This window comes from Nerophis ophidion, linkage group LG26, assembly GCF_033978795.1.
Source record: "Nerophis ophidion isolate RoL-2023_Sa linkage group LG26, RoL_Noph_v1.0, whole genome shotgun sequence".
NCBI lineage: Eukaryota > Metazoa > Chordata > Actinopteri > Syngnathiformes > Syngnathidae > Nerophis > Nerophis ophidion.
Window position 1 is genome coordinate 6,580,916 of NC_084636.1, and position 17,708 is coordinate 6,598,623.

Sequence of the window (17,708 nt, forward strand, 5' to 3'; positions counted from 1 at the left end):
CTGTTGGGCGTCGACAACGCTGCCACACTCTTGAAGGCCCAGGACGCCCAGGAGGAGCCTGTCAATCAGGTACTTGTCATCAGGGGCCACACACGCCTGACAGGAGCCACACATACCTGACAGGAGCTACACATACCTGACAGGGGCCACACATACATGACAGGAGCTACACATACCTGACAGGGGCCACACATACCTGACAGGAGCTACACATACCTGACAGGGGCCACACATACCTGACAGGAGCTACACATACCTGACAGGGGCCACGCACACCTGTCAGGGGCCACACATGCCTGACAGGGGCCACACACGCCTGTCAGGGGCCACTCACACCCCTTTTAGGGGCCACTCACACGCCTGTCAGGGGCCACACACACACCTAACAGGGGCCACACACACCTAACAGGGGCCACACACTTAACAGGGGCCACACACACACCTGTCAAGAGCCACACGCACCAGACAGGAGCCGCACATACCTGACAGGGGCCACACACGCCTGTCAGGGGCCACTCACACGCCTGTCAGGGGCCACACACACACTTAGCAGTGGCCACACACACCTAACAGGGGCCACACACTTAACAGGGGCCACACACACCTGTCAGGAGCCACATGCACCAGACAGGAGCCGCAAATACATGACAGGGGCCGCACACACACCTGTCAGGGGGCACACATGCCTATCAAGGGTCACACACACACACACACACACACACACACACCTGTCAGGGGCAACACACACACCTGTTAGGGGCCACAAACACACACCTGTCAGGGGCAACACACACACCTATCAGGGGCAACACACACACCTGTCAGGGGCAACACACACACCTCTCAGGGGCCACACACACACCTGACAGGGGCCACACACACACCTGACAACACACAATGTAAATATTGTGGAGAGCCTGAAATCTGTGATGAAATGTTTGTTTCAAGCTTTGTTGGTCCAAAAATGTTTCATATACTTGTAAATATTTACATTACTTGAATGTAAATACTGATATTACTTCAATGTGAACGTTTACATTACTTCAGGAATACAAAGTGTCCAGTTTCGAGCAGCGTCTCATCAGCGAGATCGAGTTCCGTCTGGAGCGTTCGCCGGTTGAAGAGTCAGACGACGACGTTCAGCACGACCCCGACTCGGCAGACCCGCTGGGGGAGGGGCCCACCTTCCAGCAGAAGCTGAAACACTACAAAGTCTTTGAGGGAATGCCCGTCACCTTCACCTGCAAGATTGATGGGGAGCCCAAACCTAAGGTGAGGACATGTAGGATATTACATTAACATTTATTCGGGCGGAAGGCCATGTACACCCTGGACATGTCGCCACCTCATCCCAGGGCCAACACAGATAGACAAACAACTTTTATACACTAGGGACCATTTAGTGTTGCCAATCAACCTATCAGGTGCATTTTTTTTGGAGGTGGGAGGGGCCTATCCCCAGGTGCATGTCTTTGGAGGTGGGAGTGGTCAATCCCCTGGTGTATGTCTTTGGAGGGGGCGGGGGCTTATCCCCAGGTGCATGTCTTTGGAGGTGGGGGGGGCTTATCCCCAGGTGAATGTCTTTGGAGGTGCGGGGGGGCTTATCCCCAGGTGCATGTCTTTGGAGGTGGTAGGGACCTATCCCCAGTTGCATGTCTTTTGAGGTGGGAGGGGCCTATTCCCAGGTGCATGTCTTTGGAGGTGGTAGGGGCTTATCCCCAGGTGCATGTCTTTTGAGGTGAGAGGGACCTATCCCCAGGTGCATGTCTTTGGAGGTGGGAGGGACCTATCCCCAGGTGCATGTCTTTGGAGGTGGGAGGGGCCTATTCCCAGGTGCATGTCTTTGGAGGTGGGAGGGGCCTATTCCCAGGTGCATGTCTTTGGAGGTGGTAGGGGCTTATCCCCAGGTGAATGTCTTTGGAGGTGGTAGGGACCTACCCCCAGTTGCATGTCTTTTGAGGTGGGAGGGGCCTATCCCCAGGTGCATGTCTTTGGAGGTGGGAGGGGCCTATCCCCAGGTGAATGTCTTTGGAGGTGGGGGGGGGGCTTATCCCCAGGTGCATGTCTTTGGAGGTGGGAGGGGCCTATCCCCAGTTGCATGTCTTTTGAGGTGGGAGGGGCCTATCCCCAGGTGCATGTCTTTGGAGGTGGGAGGGGCCTATCCCCAGGTGAATGTCTTTGGAGGTGGGGGGGGCTTATCCCCAGGTGCATGTCTTTGGAGGTGGTAGGGGCTTATCCCCAGGTGCATGTCTTTTGAGGTGAGAGGGGCCTATCCCCAGGTGCATGTCTTTGGAGGAGGCCGGTGCCTATTCCCAGGTGTATGTCTTTGGAGGTGGGAGGGGCCTATCCCCAGGTGCATGTCTTTGGAGGTGGGAGGGACCTATCCCCAGGTGCATGTCTTTGGAGGTGGGAGGGGCCTATTCCCAGGTGCATGTCTTTGGAGGTGGTAGGGGCTTATCCCCAGGTGCATGTCTTTTGAGGTGAGAGGGGCCTATCCCCAGGTGCATGTCTTTGGAGGAGGCCGGTGCCTATTCCCAGGTGTATGTCTTTGGAGGTGGGAGGGGCCTATCCCCAGGTGCATGTCTTTGGAGGTGGGAGGGACCTATCCCCAGGTGCATGTCTTTGGAGGTGGGAGGGGCCTATCCCCAGGTGCATGTCTTTGGAGGTGGGAGGGGCCTTCACAGATGTGTAAGTTACCCATGCCTTGGGCACTAATACACCCCCATACCATCACAAATGCTGGCATTTAAACTTTGCGCCGACAACAGTCCGGATTGTTCTTTTCCTCTTTGGTCCACAGTTTCCAAAAACAGTTTTCTACTTTGCATCGTTCCATCGTAGATGAGCTCGGACCCAGTGTTGTCGATAAATGGCTTTGGCTTTGCATAGTAGAGATTTAACCTTGGACTTACAGATGTAGCGACCAACTGTTGTTACTGACAGTGGTTTTCTGAAGTGTTCCTGGGTCCATGTGGTGATATTCTTTACACATTTTGATGCGGTACCGCCTGAGGGATCGAAGGTCCAGAATATCATCGCTTACGTGCAGGGATTTCTCCAAATTCTCTGAACCTTTTAATATTACGGAGCGTGGATGGTGAAATACCTAAATTCCTTGCAATAGCTGGTTGGGAAATGTTGTTCTTAAACAATTTGCTCAGGCATTTGTTGACAAAGTGGTGACCCCTTGCCCCGTCCTTGTTCGTGACTGACTGAGCATTTCATGGAAGCTGATTTTATACCCAATCATGGGACTTTAAAACGAAGTCAATATTCTATTTTAAACAATTGCATCAGAACGTGATGGTTGTTAACTCCTGTTCCTTGGCGCCACACGGCATGTGCAATAGTAGAACTCATGACTATGAGTTGACCGCCTCTCCACCGTCAAGTGTACATTAATGTCCTTCTTGTCGCAGGTGTACTGGTTTAAAGACGGCAAGCAGATCTCCAAGCGGAGTGAGCACTACCAGATCAGCCGTGGCATCGATGGCACGTGCGCGCTACACACTGCAGCGGCCTCACTGGATGATGACGGCAATTACACCATCATGGCGGGCAACCCGCAGGTCAGCACGTGCACTCAGGAAGTGGAGCATACGTCCCCTTTAGCGTCCCCCGGTCTGACTTAACGTCCATATTCACAGGGCAGGGTGAGCTGCACGGGCAGGATGATGGTCCAAGCCGTGAACCAGCGAGGCCGCAGCCAGCGCTCCTCGCCGGGACATATGCGCAGGTGAGGTCTTGGTGATTTGTGCTCATGACAGAACACACCTGTGTCACCACATTTAAACACCTGGCATTGGACACTGGTGAGCATTCCAGAGCAAAAACAAAAATGTCTGTTTTCAATTCTGATGCGGTCAGAAGAAAGAGAAGTGACGTTGACTCGGGTGTTGTGGTTCCAGACACCAGCTCCAAGTGGGGGCATGCATACATCAGGAAGGACTGGCACTGAAGTCATGAACAAAGTGCCAAACTAACCCTTAATCAATATTATCATCGCAACACTAGAATTCATGAACTACTACCCTAAATTCCTCCGAGGGAATTTAATTTGCTGATCAATCCCAAGTTCTTTTGATGACACATAAGCTGATTTTAAATGATAACCCAGAACAGAATAGGTATTTTGCAATTTATTCCAAAGCTTTGGGGGGACCAACCTAAAAAACAACACCTTCAATTCACGTCGCCTAGTTTATCTGAAAACACTACGGAAGTCTTGTCTTTTTCTATATGCCAATAGCCCCCACCCTTCAGAGCAAATACACATATCTATTGTTTTCCTCAGCTGGAGACTGGAAGAGATAGGACAAAGGAGCATTGCTACTCCTGCATTCCAAGCTCAAGGTAGTCCACAGTGTACCATCGGTCATGAGATAATGAAAAGATAAAAAGAGTACACTAGCTATTTCAAATATGACTAAAGAAAATAAATAACTCTTAATTATGGATATATGTAGATATCTATCTCCGTCAGCCCCCACTCTAATTGGCTCACCATTTATAGGAGGGGCATACAAAAATGGCTGCTGTCTGAGCTGGCTATCAGCTGAGAGCGGGGACCTTGGCGGTCCGATCTTTGGCTGCAGAAGCCAGCTGTGGCTCCGTGAAATGTCACCGTTCTGCGGATAAAGGCGTCCTTCTAATCAGACATGGTGGCCTCACCTTGACACATCAATCAATCAAAGTTTATTTATATAGACCTAAATCACGAGTGTCTCAAAGGGCTGCACAAGCCACAACGACATCCTTGGTTCAGATCCCACGTCAGGGCGAGAAAAAACCCAACCCAATGGGATGCAATGAGAAACCTTGGAGGGGACCGCAGATGCGGGCGACCCCTGCACCCCTGGGATGTCGAGTGGATCTAGTTAATAGTGTGTGAGTCCAGTCTATAGTGGAGCCAGCAGGAGATCATCTTGAGTGGAGACGAATCAGCAGTGCGGAGACGTCATCAACTTATGCACGGATGAGTGGTCACCTAATAACCTCTCCATGCAGGATAGGGAGGCAGAGCAGAAAAGAGGCGGCAGATCAACTGGTCCAAAAGGGAGTCTATTTAAAGGCTAGAGTATACAAATGAGTTTTAAGATCGGAATTAAATGCTTCTACTGAGGTAGCATCTCTAGGGCATTCCAGAGTACTGGAGCCCCAATAGAAAACGCTCTGTAGCCCGCAGACTTTTTTGGGGCTCTGGGAATCACTAATAAGCCGGAGTTCTTTGAACGCAGATTTCTGGCCGGGACATATGGTACAATACAATCGGCAAGATAGGATGGAGCTAGACCGTGTAGTATTTTATACGTAAGTAGTAAAACCTTAAAGTCACATCTTAAGTGCACAGGAAGCCAGTGCAGGTGAGCCAGTACAGGCGTAATATGATCAAACTTTCTTGTTCTTGTCAAAAGTCTAGCAGCCGCATTTTGTACCAACTGTAATCTTTTAATGCTAGACATGGGGAGACCCGAAAATAATACGTTACAGTAGTCGAGACGTAACAAACGCATGGATTTTCTGATTTCACTTGTTACTTTTAAAACAATTAATTTTTCATTTAATTAGTTATCCGCCTCCGCTTGGGATGGTTTCCTGCTGGCTCCGCTGTGAACGGGACTCTCGCTGCTGTGTTGGATCCGCTTTGGACTGGACTCTGGCGACTGTGTTGGATCCATTATGGATTGAACTTTCACAGTATCATGTTAGACCCGCTCGACATCCATTGATTTCCTCCTCTCCAAGGTTCTCATAGTCATCATTGTCACAGATGTCCCACTGGGTGTGAGTTTTTCCTTGCCCTTATGTGGGCCTACCGAGGATATCATAGTGGTTTGTGCAGCCCTTTGAGACACTAGTGATTTAGGGCTATATAAGTAAACATTGATTGATTGATTGATAATGATCTCAGAGTCACTGGTGGACCAATTTGAACAAATTTTAGCTATATTACGCAGATAAAAGGAAGCCGTTTTAGTAAGTGGGGAAGTCGCTTACTCGCAGTCACACTGTCAGACGCGGCACAGGAGTCCAGCGTGCAGGTTTAACAAGATGTTTAATGCTCATTACTTTTCCAACAAAGTTTCCTCCGGACTTTTCAGTCTTACCAATCCTCTGCTCCCGGCCCCCTACTGTTAAAGACAACGGATGATTAGATTAACACGTACCACCTGTGCAATCTAATCCTCTGCCAGCTGTGTCTCGCCGTCAGCTGGTGGCGCTCTGTTTTCAGCACCGTGGACAGAGGCGGTGACCTTTGCTCCTGCAAGGGCGCTGATCAGACTCCTTCTACACAGTAACGCTCTTAATGTGTGACTCAAACGAGAGACTTGGGTCGAAGACAATACCCAGGCTCTTTACCGAGTTTGGTGTCAAATGTTAAGGTGGTATTATCAAATAGGTGTCGGTGTCTAGCAGGACCGATAATCAGCATTTCCGTTTTCTTACCATTGAGTTGCAAAACGTTAGCGGATATCCATTGTTTAATTTCATTAAGACACGCCTCCAGGTGACTATTAAACCGATCTTTTCAATGAAGAGGGTTGGACTCTTTTCCACACACTAACACGTTTTGTCTTTCACTGAAATTCTTGATGTAGAAAATTCAGTTCACAAAATTCAATTATTTGTGTGTCAAAAGAAGCTTTTGCGATAAAAACACGTTAAGTTCTATACACTGCACCCCAGGCCCAGGTCCAGGTCCAGAGACAGCGGCGACGAGAGCGATAACATCCAGGAGCGCCACTTCCGGCCGCACTTCCTGCAGGCGCCCGGCGACCTCATCGTACAGGAGGGCCGACTGTGTCGCATGGACTGCAAGGTGAGGGGCGTGTTATCATCTACTGTAGCTCTTGAGAGAGTCACCTACATTGTGGTAGGACGCCTTTAACATCTCAATCAACTACCATAACCAGTCATCAAAGAATCAAAGAAACCAAGACTGTGTGCAACAATTGTTGTGAACAATTTCCCTTGTGGATCAATGAAGTTTGTTTAAGTCTAAGTGCTGTACTGGGTCGCACGGTCTTGTGGTGCGGCCCTCCTAATAGGACTCTTTTGCACGGTTGCAAAGAATATATCGGGGCAGATGCAGGTCCGACCGGCGGGAGAGGTTTTTTGGAAGGAATTCTCAGACAAAAATCATGGAAATAAAACTTTTGAATGTCTCGAAGTTCATTCAAAAGATCTGCGGATTGATGGAAGGAGTTTTAAATCCGAAAGAAAGAGCGTTGGTGCCCGACTGAAACTGTTCCAGAAGAAGGTTGCTATTGTTGTGGACTATCTTGTGTCTTGACTGGTACTGTTCCAGATGAAGGTTGTTATTGTTGTGGACTATCTTGTGTACCGACTGATACTGTTCCAGATGAAGGTTGTTATTGTTGTGGACTATCTTGAGCACCGACTGACAATGTTCCAGATGAAGGTTGTTATTGTTGTGGACTATCTTGTGACCCGACTGATACTGTTCCAGATGAAGGTTGTGGTTGTTGTGGACTATCTTGTGACCCGACTGATACTGATCCAGATAAAGGTTGCTATTTTTGTGGACTATCTTGTGTCTCAACTGATACTGTTCCAGATGAAAGTTGTTGTTGTGGACTATCTTGTGACCCAACTGATACTGTTCCAGATGAAGGTTGTTATTGCTGTGGACTATATTGTGACCCGACTGATACTGTTCCAGATGAAGGTTGCTATTGTTGTGGACTATCTTGTGTCTTGACTGGTACTGTTCCAGATGAAGGTTGTTATTGTTGTGGACTATCTTGTGTCCCGACTGATAATGTTCCAGATGAAGGTTGTTATTGTTGTGGACTATCTTGTGTACCGACTGATACTGTTCCAGATGAAGGTTGTTATTGTTGTGGACTATCTTGAGCACCGACTGACAATGTTCCAGATGAAGGTTGTTATTGTTGTGGACTATCTTGTGTACCGACTGATACTGTTCCAGATGAAGGTTGTTATTGTTGTGGACTATCTTGTGACCCGACTGATACTGTTCCAGATGAAGGTTGTGGTTGTTGTGGACTATCTTGTGACCCGACTGATACTGATCCAGATAAAGGTTGCTATTTTTGTGGACTATCTTGTGTCTCAACTGATACTGTTCCAGATGAAAGTTGTTGTTGTGGACTATCTTGTGACCCAACTGATACTGTTCCAGATGAAGGTTGTTATTGCTGTGGACTATATTGTGACCCGACTGATACTGTTCCAGATGAAGGTTGTTATTGTTGTGGACTATCTTGTGTCTTGACTGATACCGTTCCAGATGAAGGTTGTTATTGTTGTGGACTATCTTGTGTCCCGACTGATACTGTTCCAGATGAAGGTTGTTATTGTTGTGGACTATCTTGTGTACCGACTGATACTGTTCCAGATGAAGGTTGTTATTGTTGTGGACTATCTTGAGCACCGACTGACAATGTTCCAGATGAAGGTTGTTATTGTTGTGGACTATCTTGTGTACCGACTGATACTGTTCCAGATGAAGGTTGGTATTGTTGTGGACTATCTTGAGCACCGACTGACAATGTTCCAGATGAAGGTTGTTATTGTTGTGAACTATCTTGTGTACCGACTGATACTGTTCCAGATGAAGGTTGGTATTGTTTTGGATTATCTTGTGTCCTGACTGATACTGTTCCAGACAAAGGTTGCTATTTTTGTGGACTATCTTGTGTCTCAACTGATACTGTTCCAGATGAAGGTTGATGTTGTTGTGGACTATCTTCTGTCCCGACTGATACTGTTCCAGATGAAATGTTGCTATTGTTGCGGACTATCTTGTGACCCGACTGATACTGTTCTAGATGAAATGTTGCTATTGTTGCGGACTATCTTGTGACCCGACTGATACTGTTCCAGATGAAGGTTGTGGTTGTTGTGGACCATCTTGTGACACGACTGATACTGATCCAGATAAAGGTTGCTATTTTTGTGGACTATCTTGTGTCTCAACTGATACTGTTCCAGATGAAAGTTGTTGTTGTTGTGGACTATCTTGTGACCCAACTGATACTGTTCCAGATGAAGGTTGTTATTGCCGTGGACTATCTTGTGACCCGACTGATACTGTTCCAGATGAAGGTTGTTATTGCTGTGGACTATCTTGTGACCCGACTGATACTGTTCCAGATGAAAGTTGTTATTGCTGTGGACTATCTTGTGACCCGACTGATACTGTTCCAGATGAAGGTTGCTATTGTTGTGGACTATCTTGTGTACCGACTGATACTGTTCCAGATGAAGGTTGTTATTGTTGTGGACTATCTTGAGCACCGACTGACAATGTTCCAGGTGAAGGTTGTTATTGTTGTGGACTATCTTGTGTACCGACTGATACTGTTCCAGATGAAGGTTGGTATTGTTTTGGATTATCTTGTGTCCTGACTGATACTGTTCCAGACAAAGGTTGCTATTTTTGTGGACTATCTTATGTCTCAACTGATACTGTTCCAGATGAAGGTTGATGTTGTTGTGGACTATCTTCTGTCCCGACTGATACTGTTCCAGATGAAATGTTGCTATTGTTGCGGACTATCTGGTGACCCGACTGATTCTGTTCTAGATGAAATGTTGCTATTGTTGCGGACTATCTTGTGACCCGACTGATACTGTTCCAGATGAAGGTTGTGGTTGTTGTGGACCATCTTGTGACACGACTGATACTGATCCAGATAAAGGTTGCTATATTTGTGGACTATCTTGTGTCTCAACTGATACTGTTCCAGATGAAAGTTGTTGTTGTTGTGGACTATCTTGTGACCCAACTGATACTGTTCCAGATGAAGGTTGTTATTGCCGTGGACTATCTTGTGACCCGACTGATACTGTTCCAGATGAAGGTTGTTATTGCTGTGGACTATCTTGTGACCCGACTGATACTGTTCCAGATGAAGGTTGGTATTGTTGTGGACTATCTCGAGCACCGACTGACAATGTTCCAGATGAAGGTTGTTATTGTTGTGGACTATCTTGTGTACCGACTGATACTGTTCCAGATGAAGGTTGGTATTGTTTTGGATTATCTTGTGTCCTGACTGATACTGTTCCAGACAAAGGTTGCTATTTTTGTGGACTATCTTGTGTCTCAACTGATACTGTTCCAGATGAAGGTTGATGTTGTTGTGGACTATCTTCTGTCCCGACTGATACTGTTCCAGATGAAATGTTGCTATTGTTACGGACTATCTTGTGACCCGACTGATACTGTTCTAGATGAAATGTTGCTATTGTTGCGGACTATCTTGTGACCCGACTGATACTGTTCCAGATGAAGGTTGTGGTTGTTGTGGACCATCTTGTGACACGACTGATACTGATCCAGATAAAGGTTGCTATTTTTGTGGACTATCTTGTGTCTCAACTGATACTGTTCCAGATGAAAGTTGTTTTTGTTGTGGACTATCTTGTGACCCAACTGATACTGTTCCAGATGAAGGTTGTTATTGCCGTGGACTATCTTGTGACCCGACTGATACTGTTCCAGATGAAGGTTGTTATTGCTGTGGACTATCTTGTGACCCGACTGATACTGTTCCAGATGAAGGTTGTTATTGCTGTGGACTATCTTGTGACCCGACTGATACTGTTCCAGATGAAGGTTGCTATTGTTGTGGACTATCTACCAAGATTGTTGAATAGCAGACAGCATCAAGAAATTATCTTTGATTGTACTACGAACATGACGCTACTACCAAGATTGGCAAAGAGCAGACAGCATCAAGAAATAATCTTTGATTGTAGGAAGTCATGTTTCACCAACTTCTCCCATAGGTGAGCGGCTTGCCGACCCCTGACCTTGTGTGGAAGCTCAACGGACAGACCATCCGCCCGGACTCCGCACACAAAATGCTGGTGCGGGAAAATGGCGTGCACTCGCTGGTCATCGAACCCGTGACCAGTCGTGATGCAGGCATCTACACTTGCATCGCCAGCAACCGCGCCGGACAAAACTCCTTCAACCTGGAGCTCATCATTGCAGGTAAAGACAGGATGTTGTATGGACTAAATCATGGGATAGTCAAAGCAAATGCACAACACAAACACCCTATTTACATACAACCGTTACCAAATAAATGCAATAAGTCTGGAAAGAGCGTTTCCTCGCTCCTAAATATTCCAAAGTCAACTGTTGGCTTTATTATAAGAAAAGTGAAGAGTTTGGGAACAACAGCAACTCAGCCACCAAGTGGTAGGCCACGTAAACTGACAGAGGGGTCAGCGGATGCTGAAGTGCAAAGAGGTCGCCGACTTTCTGCAGAGTCAGTTGCTACAGAGCTCCAAACTTCACGTGACCTTCCAATTAGCCCACGAACAGTACGCAGAGAGCTTCATTGAATGGGTTTCCATGGCTGATCAGCTTGGATGCAGTGGTGTAAAGCACGTCACTAGACTCTAGAGCAGTGGAGACGCCTTCGCTGGAGTGATGAATCACGGTTTTGATTCTGGGAATCTGATGGACGAGTCTGGGTTTGGAGGTTGCCGGGAGAAAGGTACATTTCGGACTGCATTGTGCAGAGTGTAAAATTTGGTGGAGGAGGAATTATGGTGTGGGGTTGTTTTTCAGGAGTTGGGCTTGGCCCCTTTCAGTGAAAGGAACTTTGAATGCTCCGGGATACTAAAACATTTTGGACAATTCTATGCTCCCAACCTTGTGGGAGCCACTTCCTCTTCCAACATGACTCTGCACCAGTGTGCAAAGCAAGGTCCATATCGACTGGTGTGGATGAACTTGACTTGCCTGCACAGAAACCTGACCTGAACCCGATAGAACACCTTTGGGATGAATTAGAACGGAGACTGAGAGCCAGCCCTTCTCGACCAACATCAGTGTGTGACCTGACCAATGCGCTTTCGGAAGAATGTTGGAAAATTCCTATAAACACACTCCACAACCTTGTGGACAGCCTTCCCCAAAGGATTTGAAGCTGTAATAGCTGCAAAAGGTTGACCGACGTCATATTGAACCCTATGAGTTAGGAATGGGATGGCTCTTCAAGTTCACATGTGAGTCAAGGCAGGTGGCCAAACACTTTTGGCGATATAATGTATTTCTTCACACTGACAAACCATCCATCCATCCATTTTTTACCGCTTATTCCCTCTGGGGTCGCGGGGGGGCGCTGGTGCCTATGTCAGCTACAGGGAACCCACGTAGTCACAGGGAGAACATGCAAACTCCACACAGAAAGATCCCGAAGTCGGGATTGAACCCAGGACTACTCAGGACCTTCATATTTTGAGGCAGACGCACTAACCCCTCTTCCACCATGCTGCCCACTGTCAGGTTCAAACACTGGTGACATCTATTAATCAGACAAGAACCAAGGAACCAAGCAGATAGATAGAGCTCATGAGGAGACACGTGTTTTGGGCTGTACTCTAGTTACAGATCCAAACAACGTTCTAAAGAACAGCCCGCGTGCCTCCTGTATTTATTAGGGAAATCCCTATTACATCATTGTGATTGAGGGAAAGGGGGGAGTGGACACGACACAAGATATGATAATACAAAAATGCAAATATGTTGACACTTGGTGCTATCGCCCAGTCTGTTCTTGTGCTGGTCCCAGAACAGAATGTTTGGCCTTGGCAGTCAGCATGTGGAATCTGGACAGAACACTCATAGGAAAGACGGGGACGGCGTGGCGCAGTGGTAGAGTGGCCGTGCGCAACCCGAGGGTCCCTGGTTCAAAGCCCACCTAGTACCAACCTCGTCACGTCCGTTGTGTCCTGAGCAAGACACTTCACCCTTGCTCCTGATGGGTGCTGGTTGGCGCCTTGCATGGCAGCTCCCTCCATCAGTGTGTGAATGTGTGTGTGAATGGGTAAATGTGGAAGTAGTGTCAAAGCGCTTTGAGTACCTTGAAGGTAGAAAAGCGCTATACAAGTACAACCCATTATAAAGAAAGGCAAGCAATCTCTCAGATTGCTAGTTCTGCACAAATACAGAAAAAACGCTTCAGCACATATTGACAATACTTTATAGTAACGGCCCTTAGGCATATAGTTATGATGATAATATATCCATTTTCTACCGCTTATTCCCTTTGGGGTCGCGGGGGGCGCTGGTGCCTATCTCAGCTACAGGGAACCCACGCAGTCACGGGGAGAACATGCAAACTCCACACAGAAAGATCCCGAACTCGGGATTGAACCCAGGACTACTCAGGACCTTCATATTGTGAGGCAGACGCACTAACCCCTCTACCACCGTGCTGCCCAATGACAAACCAATTACCTCAATCCAAGCTCCATTTAGACCAGTCTACATCAGAGTGTGCAAGCTGAATTCCAACTTGGGGTCCAAGCCTAACTGTTGAGTCACTGCGTTTTGTTCATTGACAATTCTTCGATGTGTTTTGTCCACAGCCAAGGAGATGCAGAAAGTGCCATCATTTGTGGAGAAGCTCCAGAACACCAGTGTGGCGGAGGGCCACCCGGTGCGGCTGGAATGCCGCGTCACCGGCGTTCCTTCCCCGCAGATTTTCTGGAAAAGGGAAAACGAGTCACTCACCCACAACACAGACAGAATAAGGTGAGCACCAATGAGATCAGCTTGGACTCTATGTGAATGACTTCCTTTGTCTCCCAGCATGCACCAGGACAACAGTGGCTACCTGTGCATGATCATCCAGCCCGCCACCAAAGAGGACGCCGGCTGGTACACGGTGTCGGCCAAAAACGAGGCGGGGATCGTGTCCAGCACCGCACGACTCGACGTGCACGGTAAGGTGGACGAATTCGGTTTCTGGCTCCTTCTTTGAATAACCGCTGCTTCCCACCCTCGCAGCCCAGTGGCAGCAGCCCAACCTCCCCAAAGCGAAGAAGGTGCGCCCGGCCAGCAGCCGCTACGCCGCCCTGACCGAGAGAGGCCTGGATGTGAAGGCTGCCTTCTTCCCTGACAGCAGCCCTCTGCCACCCGGGAGCCTGGTGGAGAGCGACGAGCTGTAGAGAAGGATCGACAGAAAGACCTTCCTGCTTTGGGTGGTTTGGAAAGTTTAAGTGTTCAAGTCGCGGGACTGGAGGGCGAGAAGGTGAGAGCTGTACAGGAAGTGGGTTTTTTTTTTAATCAGGAGTGAGATGTTGGCTTTTGGCAGGTTCTACAATGATGGACTTTGAGGAGTGCTTGGGGGGACACACATCTATTTTCTGTGTTGAATGAAAAGGCTAAGAAGCCCTAGCTGACGTTGAAATTATCACCAGTCTGTATCAAACTATATTCAGTCACTCTTTAGGCCTTTTCGAACCACAAGAACACACTTTGGACTTAGGCTGGATGATTCTTGCCAATCATCTGACAGCTCTTGTGTGTTACCGTGCCAACCCAGGCCTGTGTATGGATTGTTCTCCTTATATAGCGTTATTATTTTAGCTTGTGAAAAGTTCAATAAAGAATCTTCCCAAGATTGTGAGCGATGTTTCTGTTGAATCCAAGGGAGCACAACAACGCCAAGAGGACCCCCCCAGGGATGTCATTTAGATCATAAATATTGACTTCTCAACGTAGATACAACCTAAAAATACCCCTCACCTCCTTCCTTTAAGATCTTTAATCTCCTCCAGATGTGGCCCAACATGCAGGGGAAGATGAAGAGGGTCCTTTGGAACAAAAACGTGAGCCCTTTGAAAAAAAAGCCCAACCATGACTGGAGTGAGTGGTCAGATTTCTGTTGGAGACAGGGGGGCGGGGGGTCTGAACTTGGCCAGACACTTTGGAGTCAGCGTAATGAGTCACTAATCGACAACATTAAAGTGATCCTGCTGTCATTCCAACTGTAAGAAAGTAGGAAAAAACTGTTCCAAGGTAAAAAGGAAACTGCACTATTTTCGGGGTTAAGGTTGGGGTTAGGAATTAGGGCTAGGGAAGCCAAAGAGAAAGTGTTGGTTAGGGTTAGGTCTAAGGGTTGGGGTGGGGCGTTAGAAGGAAAATAAAGAGGGTTAGGGTTAGGGTGGGGGTTGACGGTCCATGGACAACCTGGCAAGGTGACGCCCAAACCTGACACAAAGCCCATTAAGGACCCCGATCAAATGGGTAGCGAATGTTGTGTCAAACACGTTGTTACGGCTTGGACTCCTGGCAACGCCTCTCATCTGTCTGTGCGCCCCTCGGGACACGCTCACAGCCGCGTATATCCAAAAACGCGCCGTGCACGTCTCCGCCCTGCAGCAGCCACCAGGTGCAATCATTTACCAGCAATCAACACACCTGTCATTGATGAGCGGTCTGCCTTCTTAAGCCTGGACTACCTGTCATCGCTCGCCGGAGTATCGTCTTCTGTTCATGAGTAAGCATCCCGTATCTGGGTTCCATCCCGCGTACTCGCTCTTCCCCTGCGACTTCCGTGTTTTCGTTGTGTCTGATGTTCCTGTTGTCTCCCCGCAGCGCTCCCTGTGTTATCCTGTGATCCCCTGTTGTTCCCCTTGCCTCCCGGACTGCCCTTTGGATTCTCGACCTCCCGCTTGGACACATTATCCTTCTACGCCTCTCGTTCACCCTGGATCCTCTGACTGCCCCACGGACTTCCGTGTTCTTCGTCTCTTCACAACATTTGGTAACACACACCTCAGTTAAATACTTAACATAGTCTCTCACCCATTCCCTTTTGGATCTAGTTCACACTCCATTTCCTTAGTATGTTTTCTATTGTTTGGTTATTATATATATATCTGGTTAATATATATATAAAATAAATCGTTGGACATTACTGCCACCTAGTGTCAGTCTGCCGTCATCTCCCCCTGTTGAAACCTTAACACACGTCTGTGGTAACATCGAATTGTTTGGCGTTCGAAAAATTGTGGCGAGATGCCAAGGCAAGTCTGTGTTGCAAAAATTTCGATCGGTTTGATCCACATCAGGCTCCGACTTGCAAGATCAAGAAGGATGTGAACCATCTTTTTCACTGCGAGCGGATAAAGCAGGTCTCTATTCAGGTTGGACCTCTTGTAACTTTATCAAAGAAACAAAAAATGCAACAAAAAAAAAATCTATTGGGACAATTCTAATTCCCATAGCTAATTTAATTGGGCACCCCTATGTGTCTCCACAACAGGATGCGCTCTCATCAACTGTTAGGAGTAGGAGTGAGACGGACACAGGATCAGGTTTTTATATATGCTGCAAGGGGCGGGGCTTGTGCTCACAACTGCAGTGTAGGGTTAGAGGTTAGGGGAAGGGTACAGGGTTAGGGTTAGGGGAAGGGGTTAGAGTCAGGACCTGCAAGGGTCACAACCCTGGTTAGCATTGTCCACTGTACACTGACGGACTCAAGCTCAGAACCCACCGAAGACCCCCGAAGGTCCAATCAGACACAATTAATGCTGCTCCTCTGAAGGATCCGATTTAGGGGGACTCCAAATGAGTTGCTGGAGCCAGTGTGTCAGCACTTTCTTGGGCGAGTTCTGAGTGGTAGTGCTGACCTCTGTGGTGGGCTTCACAGCGCCAGAGGTAGTCTTTTGTAGGGCAGTTGAGGCTGGAGAAAGCGAGGCGCAAGAGGTGTCGACCGGGGGCGTGATATATTCAGCACGTTTTTGCCTGCCCTTCTCTGTTTCAGGTAGGCTGCAGGTTGTGGGAAGGGGTTCATCGCGAGTCTTCGCCCGTATCTGTGGCTCCTGCGATGGGACGGAAGAAATCTTTAGCTTGAAGTACTCTGCGGGTCTTCTGCATTTGTATCGCCTTTGTTCCGCTGTGTTCTGTCCGTCTTTGTTGCAGGTGCCAGGTATGTCGTAGTAGGGAACTCACCAAGGGTCTCCACCCGTGCTTGTAGTTCCTGGATCTGGAAGGGGGGCATCGCCAAGCTGAGGTCCTCCACGGGTCTGTTTCTTGCAATTCACTCTGATGTGCTCTTGTGTCTTGTAGGTGGCCTGGCTGTAAGAGGGTGACCCTAAGCGAGTGTCGACTGCTAATCTGCGCCCCAATTGTTTATCAGCCCAAGCCGAGGCAATCTGAAATTGGGACATCCAGTCCGCTCCGATCAAGGGGATCAGTTTGTCCATCTCAACATGTAAGGTTTTTTGGTACTGTTCCCTCAAGATGCACATTTTTCGCATTGTCCATGATCAAGGCTTGTGTATCGGGGTTAATGACTGCCGGCCTGATCATGTTGGTCAGAGAGAGAACCATTTTAGATATTGTGGGCGGCTGGTTTTCTTTAGTAATGTTTTTTTAGATGATGCATAATTTTGATGATGTTATACATGCATCTGGCTTTGGAGCCAATCGGATTGTCATGCCTAGTCTTGTTGGGGTGTTTTGCTTTTTTGGGGGTGTATGCAGGCAGATTATATGCACATGGGGTTCAGATGAGGGAAATGCAAGACCTTTATTATGATTTTGTATGCCTGTAGTGACACAATATTTCCGCTGGGGAGCGCTCCATCACCTGACCCAACGTTTATCATTATGGTATCGGCTTGATGTCAAAGCCAGGACACTTTGCGTCACCAACTCGGTGTTTATGGTCCCCTGGTGTTGCTTCAGCATAGGGGAATGCCGTGTCTGATCCAGAAGCCGGCTATTTTGGCGGCTATTTTCCTGATGAAACTGGCCAAACTCCTGGAGAGCAGTAAACAAGAGGTCAACAGCCAGCTCATAGCCAAGCAGATTCCAGTCTTGTTTGTGAGGCCAGGGGAAGGCAAAGGAGACACCAGCCGATGATGCCCCCGCAGTGTCCTCTCTCTGGCAAGGGACTGGAGTA

General features: G+C 48.0%; 1 protein-coding gene across 4 annotated transcripts in view; it reads left to right on the forward strand.

Moving 5' to 3' along the window:
• Window positions 1–14,415, forward strand: part of LOC133543913 (palladin-like) — an 83,822-nt gene extending 69,407 nt beyond the window's left edge. For all 4 annotated transcript variants that reach the window (XM_061888822.1, XM_061888823.1, XM_061888824.1 and 1 more), the window contains 9 exons: window positions 1–69; window positions 1,048–1,272; window positions 3,420–3,569; window positions 3,648–3,736; window positions 6,688–6,820; window positions 10,783–10,990; window positions 13,381–13,546; window positions 13,604–13,737; window positions 13,802–14,415. The exon at window positions 1–69 is cut by the window's left edge and continues 33 nt beyond it. In XM_061888822.1, the coding sequence (XP_061744806.1) occupies window positions 1–69; window positions 1,048–1,272; window positions 3,420–3,569; window positions 3,648–3,736; window positions 6,688–6,820; window positions 10,783–10,990; window positions 13,381–13,546; window positions 13,604–13,737; window positions 13,802–13,962 (1,335 nt within the window). In that variant the 3' untranslated portion in view covers window positions 13,963–14,415. The remainder of the gene's footprint in view (window positions 70–1,047; window positions 1,273–3,419; window positions 3,570–3,647; window positions 3,737–6,687; window positions 6,821–10,782; window positions 10,991–13,380; window positions 13,547–13,603; window positions 13,738–13,801) is intronic.
• Window positions 14,416–17,708: the final 3,293 nt, after the last annotated feature.